Source organism: Taudactylus pleione, unplaced genomic scaffold, assembly GCF_031769625.1.
Source record: "Taudactylus pleione unplaced genomic scaffold, aTauple2 ptg000122l, whole genome shotgun sequence".
NCBI classification, from domain to species: Eukaryota; Metazoa; Chordata; class Amphibia; order Anura; family Myobatrachidae; genus Taudactylus; species Taudactylus pleione.
Genome location: NW_028284524.1, coordinates 15,762,578 through 15,783,720, shown reverse-complemented (window position 1 = coordinate 15,783,720; position 21,143 = coordinate 15,762,578). Strand labels below are relative to the sequence as shown.

Genomic DNA, 21,143 nt, shown 5'->3' with positions numbered 1-21,143 from the left:
GAGACACGAATTGCTCTATCAACTTTTATTTTTTACATTGAATAAAGCCTTCAGATTCTTACCAAAATTAATTAATTGTTTTATGGTATATTGATTTCATACATTTTCTATTGTTTGATGCTAATAATTATAGAAACATCACCAACCACTTTTTAGGAGCAATATGCTAATAGGTGTGCTCTGGGAATAACTTTCTGTTGAACTCTTCCATTTCAGCAATCATGTCTGTCTGAGCCTAGTCATCTATTTTGGACAGATTTGTCATTAGTTTTACGGCAGTTTTAAAAACCACCACTTGATAAATCTGGGGTTTTTTATTCTGTGTATGGGCTAAAGCATCAATGTTGCGTTGATATTCTATTCTAAAGGGTGGTTTCTCTGCGCTTATTATGGCAGCTTTGGCCTTCGTAAATTGTTGGAGTGCAAAACCCCTGGAGAACCAAACTTGCCCCTAGTAAATTATGCCTGTACTATTGTAAATGCATGATGTCCACTAATTTTCTGCTGTCTTCAAGTTATGATTATTTATAGCAGAAGGCAGCAGAAAACTGTTATCACTTGAGTAATAAAAATAAATAATGTTGCACTTCCCTTTCAAGCTGTAGATCTAGAATATAGTAATTGGCTCCAAGCTGAGTAATGAATGAATAATGCATGGTGTTCATAGCTGCTTTCCTAAAATTAACAGATATCATCTGAATCTGAAGTTCCCATCTTAAGAACATAACTTGACAAGAATATTAGACATTAATGTAGAGCCCCATGTGATATTAGATTCAAAAGTAAAAATAACTATGCAGAATCAGAAATTGTTCACTTTTGTTGTGACCCCATAATTCTGTTAATTTAGGTCCATGATAAGATTCCCTAATCCATCGATAATGCTAAAGTGTGGTAGATGTATTTCCAGATGTGGACATTACGGATGAGCCCTGGCCATAATGGGAAAGAACGTCTTTCCTGACAATGCCCTTGCTGGCCAGGATCCTTAGGAAGCTGTTTCGGAATTTTTGGCCTATGAAGGCGTAGAGAATCGGGTTGATACAGCTGTGGGTGTAGCCAATTATTTCAGTCAAAGACAGTGCAGGGTCCAACTGATTTCTAAACTCGCATGTGTCACTGATATAGCCTGTTCGCATTAGAGAGTCCACAATAAGGGTGATGTTGTAGGGGAGCCAGCAGATGAGGAAGGCAAGAACAACTGCAAAGATGACCTTCATGGCTCGGTGTTTCTGGATATTTTTGGTCTGGAAAAGAGTTTTAATTGTAAAACCATAGCAGAAGAGCATGATGAGCAAAGGTATTAAGAAACCAACCAAGTGCCGCCCAAATCTTAAAATGACATTCCAGCGTTCTGTGTTCTCATGTCCAATGTTCTCATAGCAAACTACTACTTTGTCATAGGTGAAAACAGCTTTGAACCAGATGGTGGGAAATGAAATGACAAATGAAATTATCCAAATAGCCAGAGATATGTATTTTACCCAATGCCTCTTCTGCGTTACAGTTTCAGTGGCATGAACAATAGCCAAATATCGGTCCACACTTATACAAGCCAGCAGCAGAATTCCACTGTAGAAGTTGACTTCTTGCAATATAGAAACAAATCTGCACATGTGAATGCCAAACACCCATTCATGGGCTTTGAAAACTGCCCAGAAAGGCAGAGTTACAGCAAACAATAGGTCAGCGATGGCCAGATTCAGGAGGTAGACATCTGTGGCCGACCTCTTCAGCTTGTTGCAGCAAATGACCAGAATCACAATACTGTTGCCGACTATATTGAGTAGGAAGACTAAGGTGTAAACCACGACGACTACATATTTATTGAGGGTCCATGGATCCCTACACGGTGCTGTATCGGGAGATGGGATATAGGTAAAAGTATCTGTGCTGTTCTCATGCTCAGAGGGGTAAAAAATCACGTACTTGGACATGTTTGTCTTCTGAGGCTGTTGGGAAGAGTAATATGATTATAATAGAGTGTTAGAATGAAATACACACATAAGTTCTATAGAGCAAATCTCTGAACCAGGCTGTTTTGGGGATTGGCACTGTCCTAGGCATTAAGTGAGTATTTAATGTTAAATATTACTGTTAATCAACTTTCTGTGTACTTGCTTTAATTACATGGCTCTTACTCATGGGTAACCTTATCAGGGACACAATTATGGGACTATTGCCAGGAATCCTACAACACATAGCACTCACCATCTAGTGTTTAAAGCTGCTGCTATAGACTAAAGCTGGTCATACATCTGAAGATTATCTGTCCAACCAGCCAACTAGTTGATTGGTTGCAATAGTCATAGAACATAGTCTGAGCATCCACCAAAAAATGACCCACCGCAGTATCAAAACCCACTGGGTATATCAATATAGTAGGTACAAGCTAAAGTATAAAGTACTGTATAGGAGCTGATCTGACTTAGAGAACTGTCAAATAATGAAAAGAAAAATACATTTATTGAACCCACTTAAATAACCCCACTTACAACATAAAAAGATAGCAATAAACAAATAATAAGACAGTATAAATTGAATAATAACAATTTAGAAACAATGTTGCAGATATATGGATGATAGTGTCATTGATCTAAAAAAAACATTCATAAACTAATAACAGGAGTGAAATCTTGCATTTATTTTGAGTATAAATCTGAATGATTCCAATCACCACAGTGAGTCCGGCAAATGAAAAGTATATTCACATTAAATGATATTGGATTCCAGTGTCCATATAAATGCACTCCAATAATAGCCGGGTCTCCTCCTGTATAGAGAGGGAAATAACCTTGCATATATTGCTGTTTCCGTAGTGCAAAATAATTGCCTCTCGCGGGTCCTCCTTTATGAGTATATATAATCAGAGATAAATCTTCTCAGAAGTATCCTGAACTCACAGCAGAAGTGGAAAAAGCAGTCTTTAGTGCAGAGAATGTAAAATTATAAAGATAGCCGGTTGATCCAACAGACACTGGCGGCCTGAATTTGTAAGATTTATTACCGCATGTGTCCGGTAACTAATAAATAATCAGTTGTTCTGATGTGTACTCACGGTAAGCTGATGGGACATTATGGGGGCCCCCTTACTTGTAGTGTCCTGAGTCCCGTTTGGTTTCCGGTGTAACCATGACTGGCCGAAAGGTAAAGATCCACTCTCCGTTAAACGGTATCCGGAATCGGTGTAGATGAAGCATGAATCAATGGTATTTTTCAACAGTGTATCTGAATGGCGTCCCGCCTAATACGTTTCATCAAAGACCATGTGACTTTTTTCCCCCCTTTGAAAAAGTCACATGGTCTGTGATGAAAGGCCCGTCTGCTGGCACTTTTAGTTCCACAAGTGCACTTTTAGTTCCACAAGTGCCAAAGGGCAGGCATGCTGGCACCTGTAGTCCCACTGTAAAATACAATAGTTTCCTTCTATTCTTTAACTTATTACCCCCATATCCAATGCTCCAGGGGTGCGGGGAAGAGCCCCGAGCTTCAGTCCAAGCCTGGGGTTTTGGGGGGGGACCCCTTCTTGGGGGGGGTCCCCACCTCCCCCGAGATCCCTGGCTTGGGCTGATAAAGCTTTAGCCCCGGTGAAAGGGTCTCCAGGCTGTGGCATTACAGCCTGGCCATTTTGGGTCCGATGCTGCATAGGGGGTACCCTACGCAATTTTTTCCCCCTATATTTAAAACCAGGACTGGCCCTGCAGCCAGGTAATGGTTTCTAAATTATGGTGGAACCCTACACATTTTGTTCCCTGTAATTTTAGAAACCAGGACTGGCTGGCAAGCCAGGGGCTGGTTAGGCTATTGGGGGGGGATCCTATGTCATTTTTTTTCAGATATTTAAATTTTTCTATATTTACAGGCAGAAACATACATGGATCACAGCGATCTGTGTTTGTGTCTTCCAAACTCTCAGATCACAGGCAGGTGTATTTTTTTCACGAGTTTTTACAGTAGAGTTTTCCCATCTCATGAGAGTTTAAAATCTCTCTGCTTGGTAAATTCCAGAATCCTATCTTCACTAGCGAAAAGGTTCTCGAGTTTTGCCAATGGTGATTTGAAGAGAGTTTGCTAACTCTCCAGTATTTTCCCGTAGCAAAGGAGATCTCTCTCCCGAGTTTGACATTAGTAAATTTGAGAGTGGGAAAAAATGCCCAAACTCTCCAGAGAATGCTAACTCTCCCAAACTCTCAGCTTAGTAAATTTACCCCCTGTTATTAGTTTATGAACGTTTTTTTGAGATTAATGACACTATTATTTGTATATCTGCAACATTGTTTCTAAATTGTTATTATTCAATTTATATTGTCTTATTATTTGTTTATTGCTAATTTTTTATGTGATAAGAGGGGTTATTTAAGTGGGTTCAATAAATGTATTTTTCTTTTCATTATTTGACAGTTCTCTAAGTCAGATAAGCTCCTGTTCAGTAATTTATACTTTAGCTTGTACCTACTATATTGATATACCCAGTGGGTTTTTATACTGCGGTGGGTCATTTTTTGGTGGATGCGCAGACTATGTTCTATGACTATTGCTGCTGAAATTATAAATTTACACAGTGTTTGTTTTTAGTTATTGCTGCAACCACCAATTAACCCTACATGACAGGATTGATATTGGGTGTTGGCGCCAGAATATATTAGATTTAAGTAGTTGATTGGTTGGAATGAAAATCTGGTAAGGTATGAAAGCAAATGACAATCAGCAATTTGCTCTCAAACGCTGGAAAATGGACAAAAACTGTTGTTTGAACAAATTGTTTAGATTAAACATTTATCAAACTTGTCTGAATTACCATTTTCATCTGTTTTCTGGCGTTTAGGAGCAAATTGCTGATCATCAGTTACTCCCATACGTTACCAGATTTTCATTCCAACCAATCAACTAGTTGGCTGGTTATACAGATGATCTTTAGATGTGTGTACCCAGCTTAACACTTTTTCCCACCCTCCAACATGAACCCTTCCATCCGGTACAAAATGCTCTGCTCCTGGGCTTCCCACCTAATTAATGATTGCAGACATGATGATATAAGGCTGGTTCCGCTCTACACCACCTAGCTTTGCCTTTGAAGTTATCAGCAAAGCTAGGTGGTGTAGAGCGGAACCAGCCTTATACCATCAGGGACTTGGCTATTGTCCGTATGGTTGCTCACACCATCCACCCTCCATGGTATGACTTTGGGGAAATCTGAAATCATATATGCTTTTATTTATTTGCCAATTTGCACTTTATATTTATGTGCTGGCTAATTATGTATTTTATCTGATTGTTTTTATAAGTATGTATATGTCTATTTTATTGTTAGCAATACATTTTATTCTATATATTCAAGAAGGTATATGCTTCCATCTTTAAAGGGCAAACAATTTTATACATCCATCAATTAGAAGCGCCATCTATTCCATCATCATTTGTTGTTATATGTTTGCAGGTTCAGGTGTGTGACTGATACCTAATGGTAGCTAAGTAAGCTGCATGCTATTTTTTACTGCGCATTATTTTGCTCCCTTTCCTTTTACTATGATATAGAGGATTTGCCAAAGATGCTGTTTTTCAAAGTTTCTGCAATATGCAGTATATAATGATATCCAACATGGCCATGTGGTAATAAAAAGAAAATATTCTTCTACCGAGATGTTGAGCCGGCAGTTTCTGGGGATCCTTCAGGGGATTCACCAGCTGTTATCACTCTCGGTTCCTATCGCTCATCTGTAGGGGTTGTAGATATAAATTACCCTTTGAGCGTGTGCTCGGTAAGTGTAGAGCAATGTCGGCCGTCGTCACTGTATAAAAAATACACATTTCTCTGCCTCAGAACTCGGCGGCTTCCTCAGTCAGCATACCTCCGCACCGAGCAGAGCCCGCCATTTATCTGTCTCTCGGAGTTAGCGCATGCACAGCTCTGTTCCTTATCCCGACCTCGCTTCCATAGAACAGATCGTGGATATACAAAGACTTATATATATCTTTTTTATCTTGATACAACTCTCTGTTGTGCCTATTTCGATGATGGAGCAGCAACCTATTGTTTTTTTGGTTCTTAGTTCTTAATTTATAGCATTTTTTTTTATCCCATCTTTATTTAGTGTATTACTGGAACATATATCCATTAGACATACAATATGAAAAAATATCGTATTATAGAAAATATTCATTTGTTTCTTTTTTCTTCACATATACTGTATGGAGGATCAATCTACAGTATATATTCTTTATACACCAGAGTGAGTGACATATAACAAATCTTCCTCTATATCCATTTCTAGTACCCCTCCAGCCCTAATCCCTAATATAGACCCCCGAAAAACTAACAAGACAACCAGCATATGTCCTTTGAAAAAGAGGGGGGGAGGGGGGTTTGAAACCTTATATATATAGTAGACAAGGGATTATATTTATACATATATTAACAACTTGAATGGCATTTCAAAGATGTCTTATTCCTCACCCCCTTCTTTGCAGTTGGGTATATCTAAAACTTTGCATAACCAGACTAAAGACACCCAATGCTATATAGTTCATCATGTAATATTCCAAAACTGTATGCATGTATTGCATACAAATCCACACATACATGTGCATATATGCATACATACATACATCCATGAGAGGACATGTAGACAAGAGGAAATAGAGGCAGATAGTCGGTATAAACTCTAGTATATGGTCTCCCAATTCGTAGCTGCCTTGTCCAAAGGGTACTATGATCCTAACCAGTACACATGGGGGAATCCAGTGAATGGATTATAATCTAATGTTGTATCATTTAAAACTTCTGGGAATAAGGTTCCCAGTTGGTACATCCAAAAAGCCTCTCTTTTACAGAGCCGACTAAATCTGTTCCCCCCCTCTCATTGTAGATTTAATCTGTTCAATTCCTATAATGTTGACATCTTTAGGAGAAGTTCTGTTACAGTAGGCAATATGACTCTAGAGAGGATGTGTTTTATCCCGTTACATATATTTCTCCAGTTTTCCATAAACCTGGTATTTAGTTTTCGGGTAGTCCTACCTACGTATTGTTTTCCACAATTGCATTGTATTACATATATCACATAGAAAGATTGACAATTTATAAATTCCTTAATGGGGAATTTTTTGTTATTCGTATATGTGTAAAACTCAGTTAGTTTTTTGTTTTGTGTGACTACATGTATTGCATAGATTCTTCCCACATTTGTGGAAACCCCTTGGTTTTATGGGTAGCCAGGTGTTTATACTTTCTTTACTTTTCTGGGATAATCCAAAATGGCTACAAACAAGACTGAATTTTAGGTTATCAGATTTCCTAAAGACAACCCTTCCTCCCAAGTCCACTTGCCCTTTTAGAACCATATCCATTTGTAAGATCAATGAATAATTTTTTATAACATATCTAATTTCTTGTTCACAACTATTAAATTTGGTAATAAATAGTGCTGATCTGTCCCCTTTAGTATCTCTTTAATTCTCTTGTATCTCCTTTACCTTTTTGGCCTCTACGTTCAATAAATCCTCTCTATTCATTGTCTTAACCTTCTCCAAAGCTTTCTGTAGGATACTGATCGGGTAGCCCTTTTCCCTAAAAGAATTGAACAGAAGTCTTACTTGTCTATCAAATGTTTCCTCTGTGGAGCAGTTTATTTTAATCCTCATAAACTGCCCTTTTGGAATAGTTATTTTCCATATTTTTGCATGGGAACTTCTATAGTTTAAATATCTATTTTGGTCTACTGATTTTACATATGTCTCTGTCACCAGCTTACCATCTTTAATTTTGAGCACAATATCCAGAAAATTGATCTCTTTAGTGCTAACAGAGTGTATGAATTTTAATCCAAATGAATTGTGATTCAAACTATCAACAAAAGAATCCAACTGTGAGAAGTCCCCATCCCAAATGATAAATCATCTATAAATCTTCCGTAGTACATCAGGCTCACTCCGAACATGCCCCACACATGTTCCTCTTCTAGGTAACCCATGTACAGGTTGGCGAAGCTCAGAGTGAACCTGGTACCCATAGCCATGCCTTTGGTTTGTAAATAAAAATTTGAATTAAATAAAAAATAATTGTGTTCTAAAATTAACTCAATTGACAAAGTCACATAGGGAATCTGAGATATTATCGTCATTTATAAGGTAGTATTCAACTGCTTCTATTCCCTTTTTGTGGGGGATGTTTGAATACAGTGCTTCTACATCACATGTAAGTAAAATATAATTATCTTTCCATATTATATTATTTATTCTATTCAAAAAATGTTTAGTGTCTTTTATATATGACTTTAGGTTCCTTACGTGACCTTCAAGATAATAATCTACAAATGATGATAATTTATTAGTTAGTGAACCTACACCAGAAATAATAGGGCACCCCAGAGGTGAAGTGAGTGATTTGTGAATTTTTAGGATAAAATAAAATGTGGGTATAGTGGGGTGGGTGTTGAATAAAAAATGAGATACTTCCTTGGATATTGTGCCATTTAACAAGGCCTCATCTAGTAAGTTCTTTAGGTTTAATTGATATAGGGAGGTGGGATTGTGATCCATTTTAATATAGAATGTAAGTTCCTGCAGCTGTCTATTTGCTTCCACCAAATAGTCAGTTGTATTCATTATCACAGTCCCCCTCCCCTTGTCTGCTGGCTTTATTATTATTCCTTTGTCTGAGTATACAGTTTTTAAAGCTCTCCTTTCACCTTTTTTTTATTATCTTTTGTATTTCTCTTTTGTGCCTTTTCACATATTTGCCTAAATTCGTTTAATGTACTACTATAGAAGGCTTCAACAAAAGGGCCTCTATATTGGGAGGGATAAAACTCTGATTTATTTTTAAACTTAGTATTTTGTTTCACATCAAATATCTTTACTTCTTTTTTTATCTCTGCTTTTTCTTCGTCTTGTAGGGATTCTAATGTCTCTATTAGAATTTTATCGTTCTCATCTATGAGAACTGGTTTACCTTCCAATCTAGTTTGATTGAGGGCTTTAAGCGCGAAGTATCTTTTTCTAGTAAGGATCCTTACATACCTATTTACCTATTTAGATCAATTAAGAGAGTAAATACATTAGGCTTAGTTACAGGGGCAAAGGTCAAGCCCTTTTCTAGAAGTTTTTTCTTATCTTCATTTAAATTTCTATTTGACAGGTTAAAAATCCCTTTACCTTTTTAATTTTTTGTCGTATGCATAAACTCTTTGTTGGATTTTCAACTGCCTCCCTTTGAGCCTCTAGTTATTTTTCCCTTGTTCTTTTCATTGGGCCCCTTGTGGTTTCCCTTATGCCTATTCTTGTTTACTAGGGCTTATCTAAAAAATGTTTTCTATTGAAGGGGGATACATTTTCATCATCTGTCTCTGATCTTTTTTGTCTTATTCTACGTTTCCATTCTGGTGTATAGTGTGCACATCTGAGTACTGATTAAGTGCTTCATATTTGTTCCTATGTATAAAGCCCCAATCTTTTGGTTCTCTTTTTCTTTTATGATTTTACCTACCTTTCTGAGTATAATTTCCATTGCCAAATCTAGTATTTCCATTATAATAGGGTCTCTCATGAAATTTCACCTATTTTTTATCCCTTGGGGGGTCTTTTGTATGTTCCTATATTTCCTATTATAATGTCTCTCTTCTCCATTTTGATAATCCGTTACATCTCTACCCATTTTATGTTCCTTCCTCATAATCAGGGTTTATTAAATTTTTTGATTCACTTTTAAATCTCTTATTTTAAATTTTGGATTATTATTATATGTTTTTAATTGGATCTGTATTTTCTCTATTTCACTCATCATTTCTTTGACCTTTTCTTCCGTGAATCTAATTAACAGCCTCATCAGATTCTTTGAACAGGCATCGAGAATAATGTTCCAATCCTCTGTGAATTTTTTATCATCCCCAAAAGTTGGATTTTTTAGAATTCTAATGCCCCTAGGTATCTGATCACCATCCAAATATTTTTGCAGGGTGACCTGATCCCACCAATGTCTCGTCTCAGAGATGCACAAATTTTCAAGTTTATTAAATAGTCTGTGCCCCTGTATTGGGATTTTCATCCACCATCTAATCTGTCCCTTTAAGATAACCATTTCTTCTCTCCATCCTATTTGACAAACTTCTTAATGATGACATTCTTAGATTTCCAGTCTGGTAAGAGTAGGTACCAAAGTAAAATAAAACAAAAAGCAAGATGTACCTGGCGCAAGTCTTTGTGAAACACTTTTAAATCAGGAAAAATAAATGCTGATTCTACAACTCTCTATATGGGAGATCTACTCTACAATCTGTGGCAAGCCTAAAATAGGCAATATTCTCTTTGTGAAGCAACTGGAATTGATTAAAAAGATGAGCTATTCGATTATGTGCAAAAATGTTAGGCTTAATAAGGTGTTATAGTAACGCAGACCTCACAGAATCATATACATAAGTAATTGTACATGTGGTATATATAGTTTTAATGAGATTTATGTTAATTATTGGATTATAAATATTGCTGGCCGGCATTAGGTGTATGTTCAATAAGATTATATATATAGTAGGGGTGTGCACCGGCCACTTTTCGTGTTTTGTGTTTTGGTTTTGGATCTGGATCTTTCTTCGTGTTTTGGATCTGGATTGGTTTTGCCAAAACCACCCTTCCGTGTTTTGGGTTCTGGGTTTTGTGTTTTGGATCTCTATTTTTTTTAATAAAAGCATAAAAACAGCTAAAATCACAGAATTTGTGGGTTTTTCTGCTCCTATGCTATTATTAACCTCAATAACCTTCATTTCCACTCATTTCCAGTCTATTCTGAACACCTCACACCTCACAATATTGTTTTAATGGCCAAAAGGTTGCACCGAGGTAGCTGGATGACTATGCTAAGCGACACGAGTGGGCGGCACAAACACGTGGCCCATCTAGGAGTGACACTGCAGTGGCAGACAGGATGGTAGTTTGAAAAACTAGGCCCCAAACAGTACATACTGCAAAGAAAAAAAAGAGGTGCAAGATGGAATTGTCCTTGGGCCCTCCCACCCACCCTTATGTTGTATAAACAGGACATGCACACTTTAACAAACCAAACATTTCAGCACCAGGGTCTGCCACCTGACTGTGGCTGAAATGATTGGTTCGTTTGGGCCCCCACAAAACAAGCTGGCAATTAATGTGTCCCTGCACAAACTGGTTCTACGGAGGCAAGATGTCGTCCTCATCCTCCTAATCCACCGATTCCTTGGATAAAACAGGAAAAAGGGATTTAGGTGACCCTGGACTGCTTACGGTCTGAGCCAAAGTTTCTGAACTTGACAGTAACTTTTTATGAACGCGCTGCAGGTGCCGTATAAGGGAGGATGTTCCTAGGTGGTTAACGTCCCTACCCCTACTTATTTCACCTTTACATATGGTACATATGGCAAGACAGTTGTTGTCCGGATTTGGATAGAAATATTGCCAGACCTAAGAGGTGGAATGTTTGGTCTTCTGCCCAGGCATGACCGTGATGGGCTTTTTCATTCCACGGACAACAACTGTCTCCCCCGGAGCCTGATTTAAACAAACCACATCACCATCAGAATCCTCCTCGCCAACTTCCTCCTCAGTGCCAGCTACACCAGTATCCTCATACTGTTGTACTTCAACAGTGACATCTTCAATTTGCATATCAGCAAGTGGACTGTGGGTGCTCCTTTCAGCACTTGCAGGGGGCATGCAAATGGTGGAAAGAGCCACCTCTTCCCGTCCAGTGCTGGGAAGGTCAGGCATCGCAACCGCCACCACACTTGGACTCTCCTTGGGGATTTGTGATATCTTCTTAGAACGCACAGTTCTTCGCTGTGCTTTTGCCAGCTTAACTCATTTGATTTTTTTAGCGGGAGGAGGGCTTCCATCGTCATGTGAAGCTGAACCACTAGTCATGAACATAGGGAAAGACCTTAGCCGTTCCTTGCCACTCCGTGTCGTAAATGGCTTATTGGCAAGTTTACGTTTCTCTTCAGATGATTTAAATGTTTTTTTCAAGGTCATTTTCCTGAACTTTGTCATTTGGGATTGTATGTGCCCTCTACTATGACATTGGGCATCGGCCTTGGCAGACGACGTTGATGGCATGTTATCGTCTATGTCATGACTAGTGGCAGCAGCTTCAGCACTAGGAGGAAGTGGTTCTTGATCTTTCCCTATTTTATTTTTATCGGAGAAAGTTTGGTCCTCCATTTATGTTATATTGATATATACGTGCGGCTAAGGCGCACACAAACACAGAAAATAATTTTTATTTTTGTTGGAGACTAGTGCACTTTGTGGGTTACACCACCCTTTAAGAAATGAGCCAGCCGGCCCTTTACTTATGGGACACAGGCGCACGCTTGGCACTACTTTGTTGATGCACGTGCGGCTACTGCGCACACAATTCACAAACACAGAAAAAAAATTTTTATTTGGTTTGGAGTGTACTTTGGGGGTTACAGCACCCTTTAACGGTCAAGCCAGCCGGCCCTTTACTTATGACACAGGCGCACGCTTGGCACTACTTTGATGATGCACGTGCGGCTACTGCGCACACAATTCACAAACACAGAAAAAAATGTTTTATTTGGTTTGGAGTGTACTTTGGGGGTTACAGCACCCTTTAACGGTCAAGCCAGCTGGCCCTTTACTTATGACACAGGCGCACGCTTGGCACTACTTTGTTGATGCACATGCGGATACTGCGCACACAATTCACAAACACAAAAAATATTTTTTTATTTGGTTTGGACTGGAGTGTACTTTGGGGGTTACAGCACCCTTTAACGGTCAAGCCAGGCGGCCCTTTACTTATGACACAGGCGCACGCTTGGCACTACTTTGTTGATGCACGTGCGGCTACTGCGCACACAATTCGCAAACACAGAAAACATTTTTTTATTTGGTTTGGAGTGTACTTTGGGGGTTACAGCACCCTTTAACGGTCAAGCCAGCCGGCCCTTTACTTATGACACAGGCGCACGCTTGGCACTACTTTGTTGATGCACGTGCGGCTACTGCGCACACAATTCACAAACACAGAAAAAATTATTTTTTTTTAGCACTTGGGGGGAGCACCCCTGACGAACAGAGCACCCCCTGGACAACACTACAGCACCCCTTTAGGACTGGGACACTGCACAGGACTTTGGAGTGGACACAGCCCCTATGGACAACTGACTGCACAACACAGTCCAGCCAGCCCCTATGGACTTTGAAGTAGTGGACACAGCCCCTATTAACAACAGCAGCACAGCACAACACAGCCAGCCCCTATGGACTTTGAAGTAGTGGACACAGCCCCTATGGACAACAGCAGCACAGCGCAGCACAGCACAGCACAACACTACTCTGCACTACACTACACTACACTACACAGCCCAGCCAGCCCTAACTCCCACCCCCCCTCTTCACTGTCCACAGCCGAGTGAGAAAATGGCGCCGACGCTGGTACCTTATATAGGATCCAAAACCTGCGAGACTCGGAAGGCGGGATGATGACGTTTTGCCTCGATTTCAGAATCCGAGTCAGGCGGGAAAAGTCGATCCTGACTCGGATCGGACTCGGATCGGGGGGGCTCGGGGGGGTTCGGATTTCAGAAATCCGAACCCGCTCACCCCCAATATATAGATATTTTTAATGTGTACTTTTAGGAAGTTATTAATTAATAAATGTATACTAAATATTGCTGTTTTCAGCGCTCTCTTTTCTTTATATATTTTGTCACAGAAGAAAAAAAGTCTTCTTTTGAGTTGCACCGATTCCAGTGGTTCAAACAGCGGACCCTGAAGGGCACAGAGAACTACTGACAAATACCATGGAGCCACTGGTGGGACAAAGGGAGGTTGTATACGGAGGACACTCTGGAGGAATGTGTGGACATCCGGTAGTGGAGCAAGTCTACGCTGGAACCAAATGAATAGAGCAGAGACATGCACTTTCAGCGAGGCAAGTCGGAGTTCAAGATCCAATCCAGCTTGAAGGAAAGCCAGGATTCTGGAAATCCTAAACACTTGAGGGTCGTAGCTTCTAGTACACCATTGGAAATATGTATGCCACACTCTATGGTAGATCCAAGCAGAGGCTGGCTTATGCACTCTGAGCATAGTCTGGACCACAGAGCTAGAGAATCCTTTGGACCTCAGGAGGGATGTCTCAAGGGCCATGCCATCAAAGACAGATGACCCAGGTCCGGGTATAGGTAAGGACCTTGAGACAACAAGTCCATACATTGAGGCAGAAGGTATGGAGTGTCGATGGAGAGACTCCGAAGATCTGAGTACCAATGACATCTGGGCCAAGCTGGAGCCATCAGCAGGACAGTGCCTCCATCTTGTTTGAACTTCCGAAGAACTCGAGGAAGAAAGGAGACTGGAGGAAATAAGTACGCAAACTGGAAGGTCCCTTTAACTGACAATGCATCTACAAATGTTGCCTCAGCATCCCTTGTTCTGGACCCATACACTGGCAATTTGTGATTGTGTCGGGAGGTCATCACAAATGACTCCATCCGTTCACTAGGAGTTGAAAAACCTCTGGGTGAAGAGACCATTCCTCGGTATGCATGTCGTGACGGCTGAGGAAGTCTGCTTCCCAATTGAGAACTCCCAGAATGAATACCGCAGAGATGGCCGTGAGGTAACCCTTAGCCCATGTCAGAATGCGTGACACTTCTCTCATAGCTGCACGGCTTTGAGTGCCTCCTTGATGGTTGATGTAAGCCACTGTTGTGGCATTGTCGGACTGTACCTGTACAGGTTTTCTTTGAAGTATGTCCTGGGCCAGTATGAGGGCCCTGTAGACAACTTGAAGTTCCAATCTCTTGATTGGCAGGGTTGATTTGACCGATATCCAATGGCCCTTGATGAAGTGTTGACCGGTCACTGCGCCCCAGTCCCGGAGACTGGCATGCATTGTTAGGAGTACCCAGTCCGGGATCCAAAAGGGGTGACCCTTAGTTAGATGAGATGTCTGTAGCCACCAAGACAGAGCACCATCGTCTGAGCCCTGATCCGATGGGGCAACCCGTTCCACCTGGAGAGGATTAGCCTTTGCCGAGGCCTGGAGTTAAACTGAGCATACTCCACCATGTTGAAGGTGGATACCATGGATCCCAGAACCTGTATTGCTGAGTGGACTGACACTCAGCGACTGGAAGAATCTGCACACTCGTATTTGAAGTGTGGAGATCTTATCTGAGATCAGAAAGATTCTCTGATCCTTAGAATCCAGCAGGGCTCTCAGATGAACCATTCTTTGTGAGGGATACAGGGAGGACTTTTTCCAGTTGATTATCCATGCTTTTGAAGGAAAGCGATGGTTAGCTGCAGATGGCAGTGAAGCACCTCTGGGGATCCTGCTAAAAGCAGGAGGTCATCCAGATATGGTAGCAGTCGGACACCCTGACCACACAGGTGGGCCGCCATAATAGCCATAATTTTGGTAAATACCCATGGAGCTGTAGCCCAAAGGACAGAGCCTGAAATTGGAAGTGTTGCTGTAATATAGCCAACTGGAGATATCACTGATAAGATGGCACTATAGGTACATGTAGGTAAGTGTCCTGAATATCCAGAGGTACCATAAAGTCCCCAGGTTCCATAGCTAGGATGATAGAGCATAGGGTTTTCATCCCGAACCTGGGTACCCTGAGGAATTTTTTCAGGGATTTGAGGTTGAGGATAGGCCGATGAGACCCATTCGGCTTTTGAACCAGAAAGAGAGTAGAATAATAACTTGTCCCTCACTGAGATAGGGGGACTAGCACAATTAGCCCTGCTAGCAGCAAGGACTGTATGGCTTTCTGGATTTACAGGGCCTTGTTTGGGTCTGAAAGAGGGACTGTGTAGAAAATTTGGTGGGGTGGCCGTCTTAGAAATTAGAGGGCGTACCCGTGAGAGACCACTTCTCTTACCCAAGCGTCCGTGGTGGTTTGACACCAGCACTGGGCAAACTGGAGAAGTCAGCCTCCTACTCTGGGGTCCCCTAGGGGAAGGTACATCCCGTCAGGCTGAGGGCTTGTCCTCGGATTTTGAAGCAGGGCGTTTGGTTGTCCAGGCCTACTTGGTCCTGGGCTTGGCGGCCCTAGTGGAAGCCGACTACCTAGGAAAGGACTGACCTTTAGGCTTTCCTTGAAGACAAAAGGACCTAAAAAATGTAGACCAAGGCTTTGTAGTTGTAGACGCTGAAGGCAGAAATGCAGTTTTTGATGCCGCCAATGTGATTACAATCTTGTCAAGGTCTGGGCCAAACAAGATTTCTCTGTTGTAGGGCAATACTTCTAAGCCCTTCTTAGAATCCGCATCTGCCTTCCATGAGCGTAGCCACAGGGTATGCCAGGCAGACACCACCGTGGCTGAGACTCTAGAAGTTAGAAGACTGGCATCCAATGTCGCTTCTCCAATATAGGAAGCTGCATCTCGTATGTGAGCTATGAAAGACATCTGATCCCTAGATGTGTCTGAGGGAAAAGAGTCTTCAAGTGCATCAGCCCAACTCTCTATTGCTTTAGTACCAATGCAATAGCCATGGTCGGACGAGCAACAGCCCCTGAAAGAGTACATCGATTTAAGGCAAGATTCAACCTTTCTATCCGTAGGGTCCTTCAGAGAGGATACTGAAGGGATAGGCAATGTAGCGCTCTTAATTAATTGCATAACATGGGAATCCACCACAGAGGAAGTCTCTCATTTTGATCAGTGAGCCACAGGAAATGGATAACAGGAGGTCAGACATTTTTGGGGCTGAAACCTCTTACTAGGCATCTGCCAAGCTGCTGCCATGTGTTCAACTAGTTGATCCAATAGAGGGAATTCTGAAGCCATTTTCTGTCGTTTTAACAGTGGGTGCTTTGATTTAGGGGCTGGTTCATCATCTTCTATTAGTAAGATGGATCTAACAGCTCGCACCAAAGCAGGAATATTAATTTTTGACTGACTCTCTTCGTCCCCCGGCGGGGAGTCAGTGTTAGAGAGATCAGCATCTTCTGCCTCCTCAGATGATACCTCAGAATCTGAGAGCTGCGTGGACTGAGAATACATCAGGATGCTTAGAAGTTTTACTAAGTAGGGGCTTTTCACCTTGCAACATAGGCCCGTATTCAATTTGAGCTTAACGCTGCCTTCGCCTGTTTTCCAGGTGTTAAAGTATTGCACGCGTGCCCGCGTATCCCCATATTCAATTTGAAAGTAGGCAAAAATGGGACCCGGCGATACTTGGATCGGCGGTAAAAATGGGAATTTTTGGGAAATAATCCTAGGACTCCCCTAAAGATGTCCAGACATGGGGGATCACTATGGGTACCCCTGTTTTTGGCTGCAAAAGAAAGTCGGGTTTTTAAATAGCTTCAGTCCTGCCGCGGCTATTATAAATCCCGACTTCCTTCAGGAGATAAAAATGGGGGTACCCATAGTGATCCCCCATGTCTACACATCTTTAGGGGGTGCCTAGAATATTTTCCGAAAATTCCAGGTTTTTTTTAACCTGTAAAAAAAAGTACTAAAAATTGACAAAAAAAAAGATATAAGGTCCCCCTCCAAAAACCAAACTTGCCAGCCAGTGGTGGTTTCTAAAAATACGGGGAACAAAATGTGTAGGGTTCCACCGTATTTTAGAAACCAATACCAGGCTGCAGGGACTTGTGCTGGTTTTAAATATAGGGGGTAAAAAAGATGTGGGGTACCCCTATATTTAAGACCAGCACCAGACCAACCGACTGGGGTGTAATGCCACAGCCCGGAGACCTAATCACCGGGGCTCCAGGTCCAAAGCATTACACCCCAAGTTGGTCAGTGCAAGCCGGTGATCTCGGGGGAGTTGGGGACCCCCCAAAAAAGGGTCCCCCCTTGTCCGAGCACCACAGGCTTATGCTGAAGCCTGGAGCTCATCCCCATACCCCTGGAGCGGTGGGTATGGGGGTAATAGGGGGGCCAAATAATGTAACACTATTGTACTTTACAGTGGAACTACAAGTGCCAGCATGCCTGCCATTTTGAACTTGTGGAACTACAAGTGCCAGCAGACATGTGGCACCTGTAATTTCACTGTAAAATAAATACTTAAAAAAAGACAAAACACTCACCGTGACAGTATAACTTTATTACACACACCTACCCATTCACACATACTTACCTGTACCAGATGAATCTATCCCCTTCTCCAGTAGAATATCCGAAAAACATGGCTCTGCAAATAAAAAATCATACTCAATTATATCCTGGCTCTGGTCTCCGCAGTAATCCACGTACTTGGCAAAAAAACAAGACGACTACACGACCCACGAACTAGCTATGAGTATGTGTGTTGCCACACATACTCATAGCTCCCGAATGCCAGTTGACGGCACATCCACGGAGCTGGCAGTGCCGAGAGCCAATCAGCGGCCGCGCTGACTGTAGAGCGGCCGCTGATTGGCTCCAGCTACTGACAGTTCCCACGTGGGCGAGTCACACCACGTGGGAACTGTCAGTAGCCGGAGCCAATCAGCAGCCGCTCTACAATCAGCACGGCCGCTGATTGGCTCTCGGGACTGCCAGCTCCGTGGATGTGCCGTCAGCTGGCATTCAGCAGCTATGAGTATGTGTGGCAACACACATACTCATAGCTAGTACGTGGATCGGGTAAATGCGTTTTTTTGTGTTGCCAAGTCCCGGGGATGCTGCGGAGACCAGCGCCAGCATATAGGTGAGATGAAATCTTCCTTGCAGGGCCATGTTTTCGGATGTTCTACTGGAGAAGGGGACAGATTCATCTGGTATAGGTAAGTATGTGTGAATGGGTAGGTGTGTGTAATAAAGTTATACTGTCACTGTGTGTGAGTTTTGTCTTTTTTTAACTATTTATTTTACAGTGAAATTACAGGTGCCGCATGTCTGCTGGAAATTCCACAAGTGCAAAATGGCAGGCATGCTGTCACTTGTAGTTCCACTGTAAAGTACAATAGTGTTATATTATTTGGCCCCCTTATTACCCCCATACCCACCGCTCCAGGGGTATGGGGATGAGCCCCAGGCTTGGTGTGCCCGAGGCTTGGTGCTCGGGAGAGGGGGGACCCTTTTTTGGGGGGTCTCCGACTACCCCGAGATCACCGGCTTGCGCTGACTGACTTGGGGTGTAATGCTTTGGACCTGGAGCCCCGATGATAGGGTCTCCGGGTTGTGGCATTACACCCCAGTCGGTTGGGTCTGGTGCTGGTCTTAAATATAGGGGGTACCCCACGTCTTTTTTGCCCCTATATTTAAACCCAGCACTAGTCCCTGCAGCCTGGTGTTGGTTTCTAAAATATGGTGGAACCCTACACATTTTGTTCCCCGTATTTTTAGAAACCACCACTGGCTGGCAAGCCTGGGGCTGGTTTGGCTTTTGGGGGGGGACCTTATGTCAATTTTTTTACATTTTTAGTACTTTTTTTTACAGGTTAAAAAAACATGAATTTTTGGAAAATATTCTAGGGACCCCCCTAAAGATGTGTAGACATGGGGGATCACTATGGGTACCCCCATTTTTATCTCCTGAAGGAAGTCGGGGTTTCTAATAGCCGCGGCAGGTGCATAAATGCGGCTTTGAATAAGGAGATGCAGAAGAGCATTTAGAAGTTTTTTTAGGGCAAAACAACTATGGCCATCAAATTTGAGGTACTTGAAAATGGGGTTCAGCATATTTGAAAGTTGCTAAAGTGACTTAAAAAAATCATGAAATCCCCACCTGCCGCAAACACCTGCAATCAAAACAACACTTGGGGCATACTTGGGGACCCCCCCAGAGTCAAGTTCGCTATTTTTTAAGTTTGTACCCCAACTTTTTTTTTTCACCCCCTTTTTCAAAGTCAATGGTGACCTTAAATTTATTTTTATTTTTTTGACACAGATTACCTTTGGGGGAATGTCTGAAGGCTGCATGGGGGTTCCTGAAATGTTGCACCCCAAAACCCCAATTCTGCACTTTTTAACGCCTGCCATTCATAGGCGATACTTTACCGCCTATTACATTGCATAGACTTAACGCCTAGGCGGAAAGTCTTTCAAATTGAATACGGAGGAAAACTAAAACAGGCGATAATGACGTCATCAGCGGTAAATTACCGCAAATCTGCACTTAACACCTCAAATTGAATATGGCCCATAGTTTGAAAGATTGGAGAGCAGGGGCGTATTTATAATGGGTGCAGGGTGTGCGGTGCACACGGGCCCCAGGGTCCAGAGGGGGCCCGCACTGCACACCTTGCACCCATGTTATACTTACCTTTCTGGAGTTCCACGTTAGCGCCGGTGTCAGCGCTAGAAAATGTCTGGAAAATGGCTGCTGCTGGCATTTTCCCGTCGTTTTGCGTGTGTGCAGCACAAAATAAATGGCCACCGTGGCCATTTTCCCGGTGACCTGCGCATGTGCTATAGACTCTGGGCGCACTCTAGTGCCCAGAGTCTATCAGTGTGGGGCTGGCAGCGCTGTGCTCTGGCCCTGATTCAAAGCTGGATGCTCTGACAGAGCGCTCGCTCTGAATCAGGGCCGTCCTTCTTCATTTTTAGAGCAGCCTCCTGGCCGCTCGTATAGCTGTGGGTGACCACCCACAGCTATAGCGAGCGGCCAGGAAGATGGTCGCGATGGTCAAGACCATCGCGACCATCGGGCTTGCAACGAGACCCTTGTGGTAGGGTCTCGTTGCCGCAAGCCCTGGAGTGCTTTCAGCTCTATAAGAGCCGAAGGCACTCCCACTGACATCACTTGTGATGTCAGTGGGGCCGGCCCCAGACGGTAGGCGTTCCCATGGGAATGCCTCAGTCTGGGCAGGCACACCCACCAAAGGGGGCGTGCTGTCACTCACCATCGACAGTACGCCCCCTTTGTAGTGAGACCCATAGTAACGGCTTGCCCGTCGCTATCCGGGTCTCGCGCATGCGCACGACGGAGCCGGGTCCGTCGTGCGAATGCGCACTGGGCCAACATCGACCCGCTTGCGAGCACTCAGCGCTTGCGAGCGGGTCTGAATTAGGCCCTCAGTGCGCAGCTGGCCACCGGACTGAGAGGAGGAGATCCATGACGGAGACCGCACACTTGCCCCCTCCTCTCTAGAAATGCCTCTTCTGTAGAGGTAGCCACCAGACTCTGAGCTAGAGCTGTACTGAGCTAGAGAGTACGTCTACCCATTGAGGGGGAACAGGAGGTACCTGTA

General features: G+C 42.7%; 1 protein-coding gene across 2 annotated transcripts in view; it reads right to left on the bottom strand.

Moving 5' to 3' along the window:
• Positions 1 to 274: 274 nt before the first annotated feature.
• The window catches only part of LOC148524104 (C-X-C chemokine receptor type 1-like), a 39,021-nt gene continuing 18,152 nt past the window's right edge, over positions 275 to 21,143 (bottom strand). The window contains exons 1-2 of one of the 2 annotated variants that reach the window (XM_088472428.1): positions 7,967 to 8,009; positions 275 to 1,888 (exon numbers count right to left, since the gene is read on the bottom strand). In XM_088472428.1, the coding sequence (XP_088328554.1) occupies positions 885 to 1,888; positions 7,967 to 8,009 (1,047 nt within the window). In that variant the 3' untranslated portion in view covers positions 275 to 884. Of the gene's footprint in view, positions 1,953 to 7,966; positions 8,010 to 21,143 lie in introns of those variants that run through there. The other variant, XM_088472427.1, reaches the window with a different exon arrangement.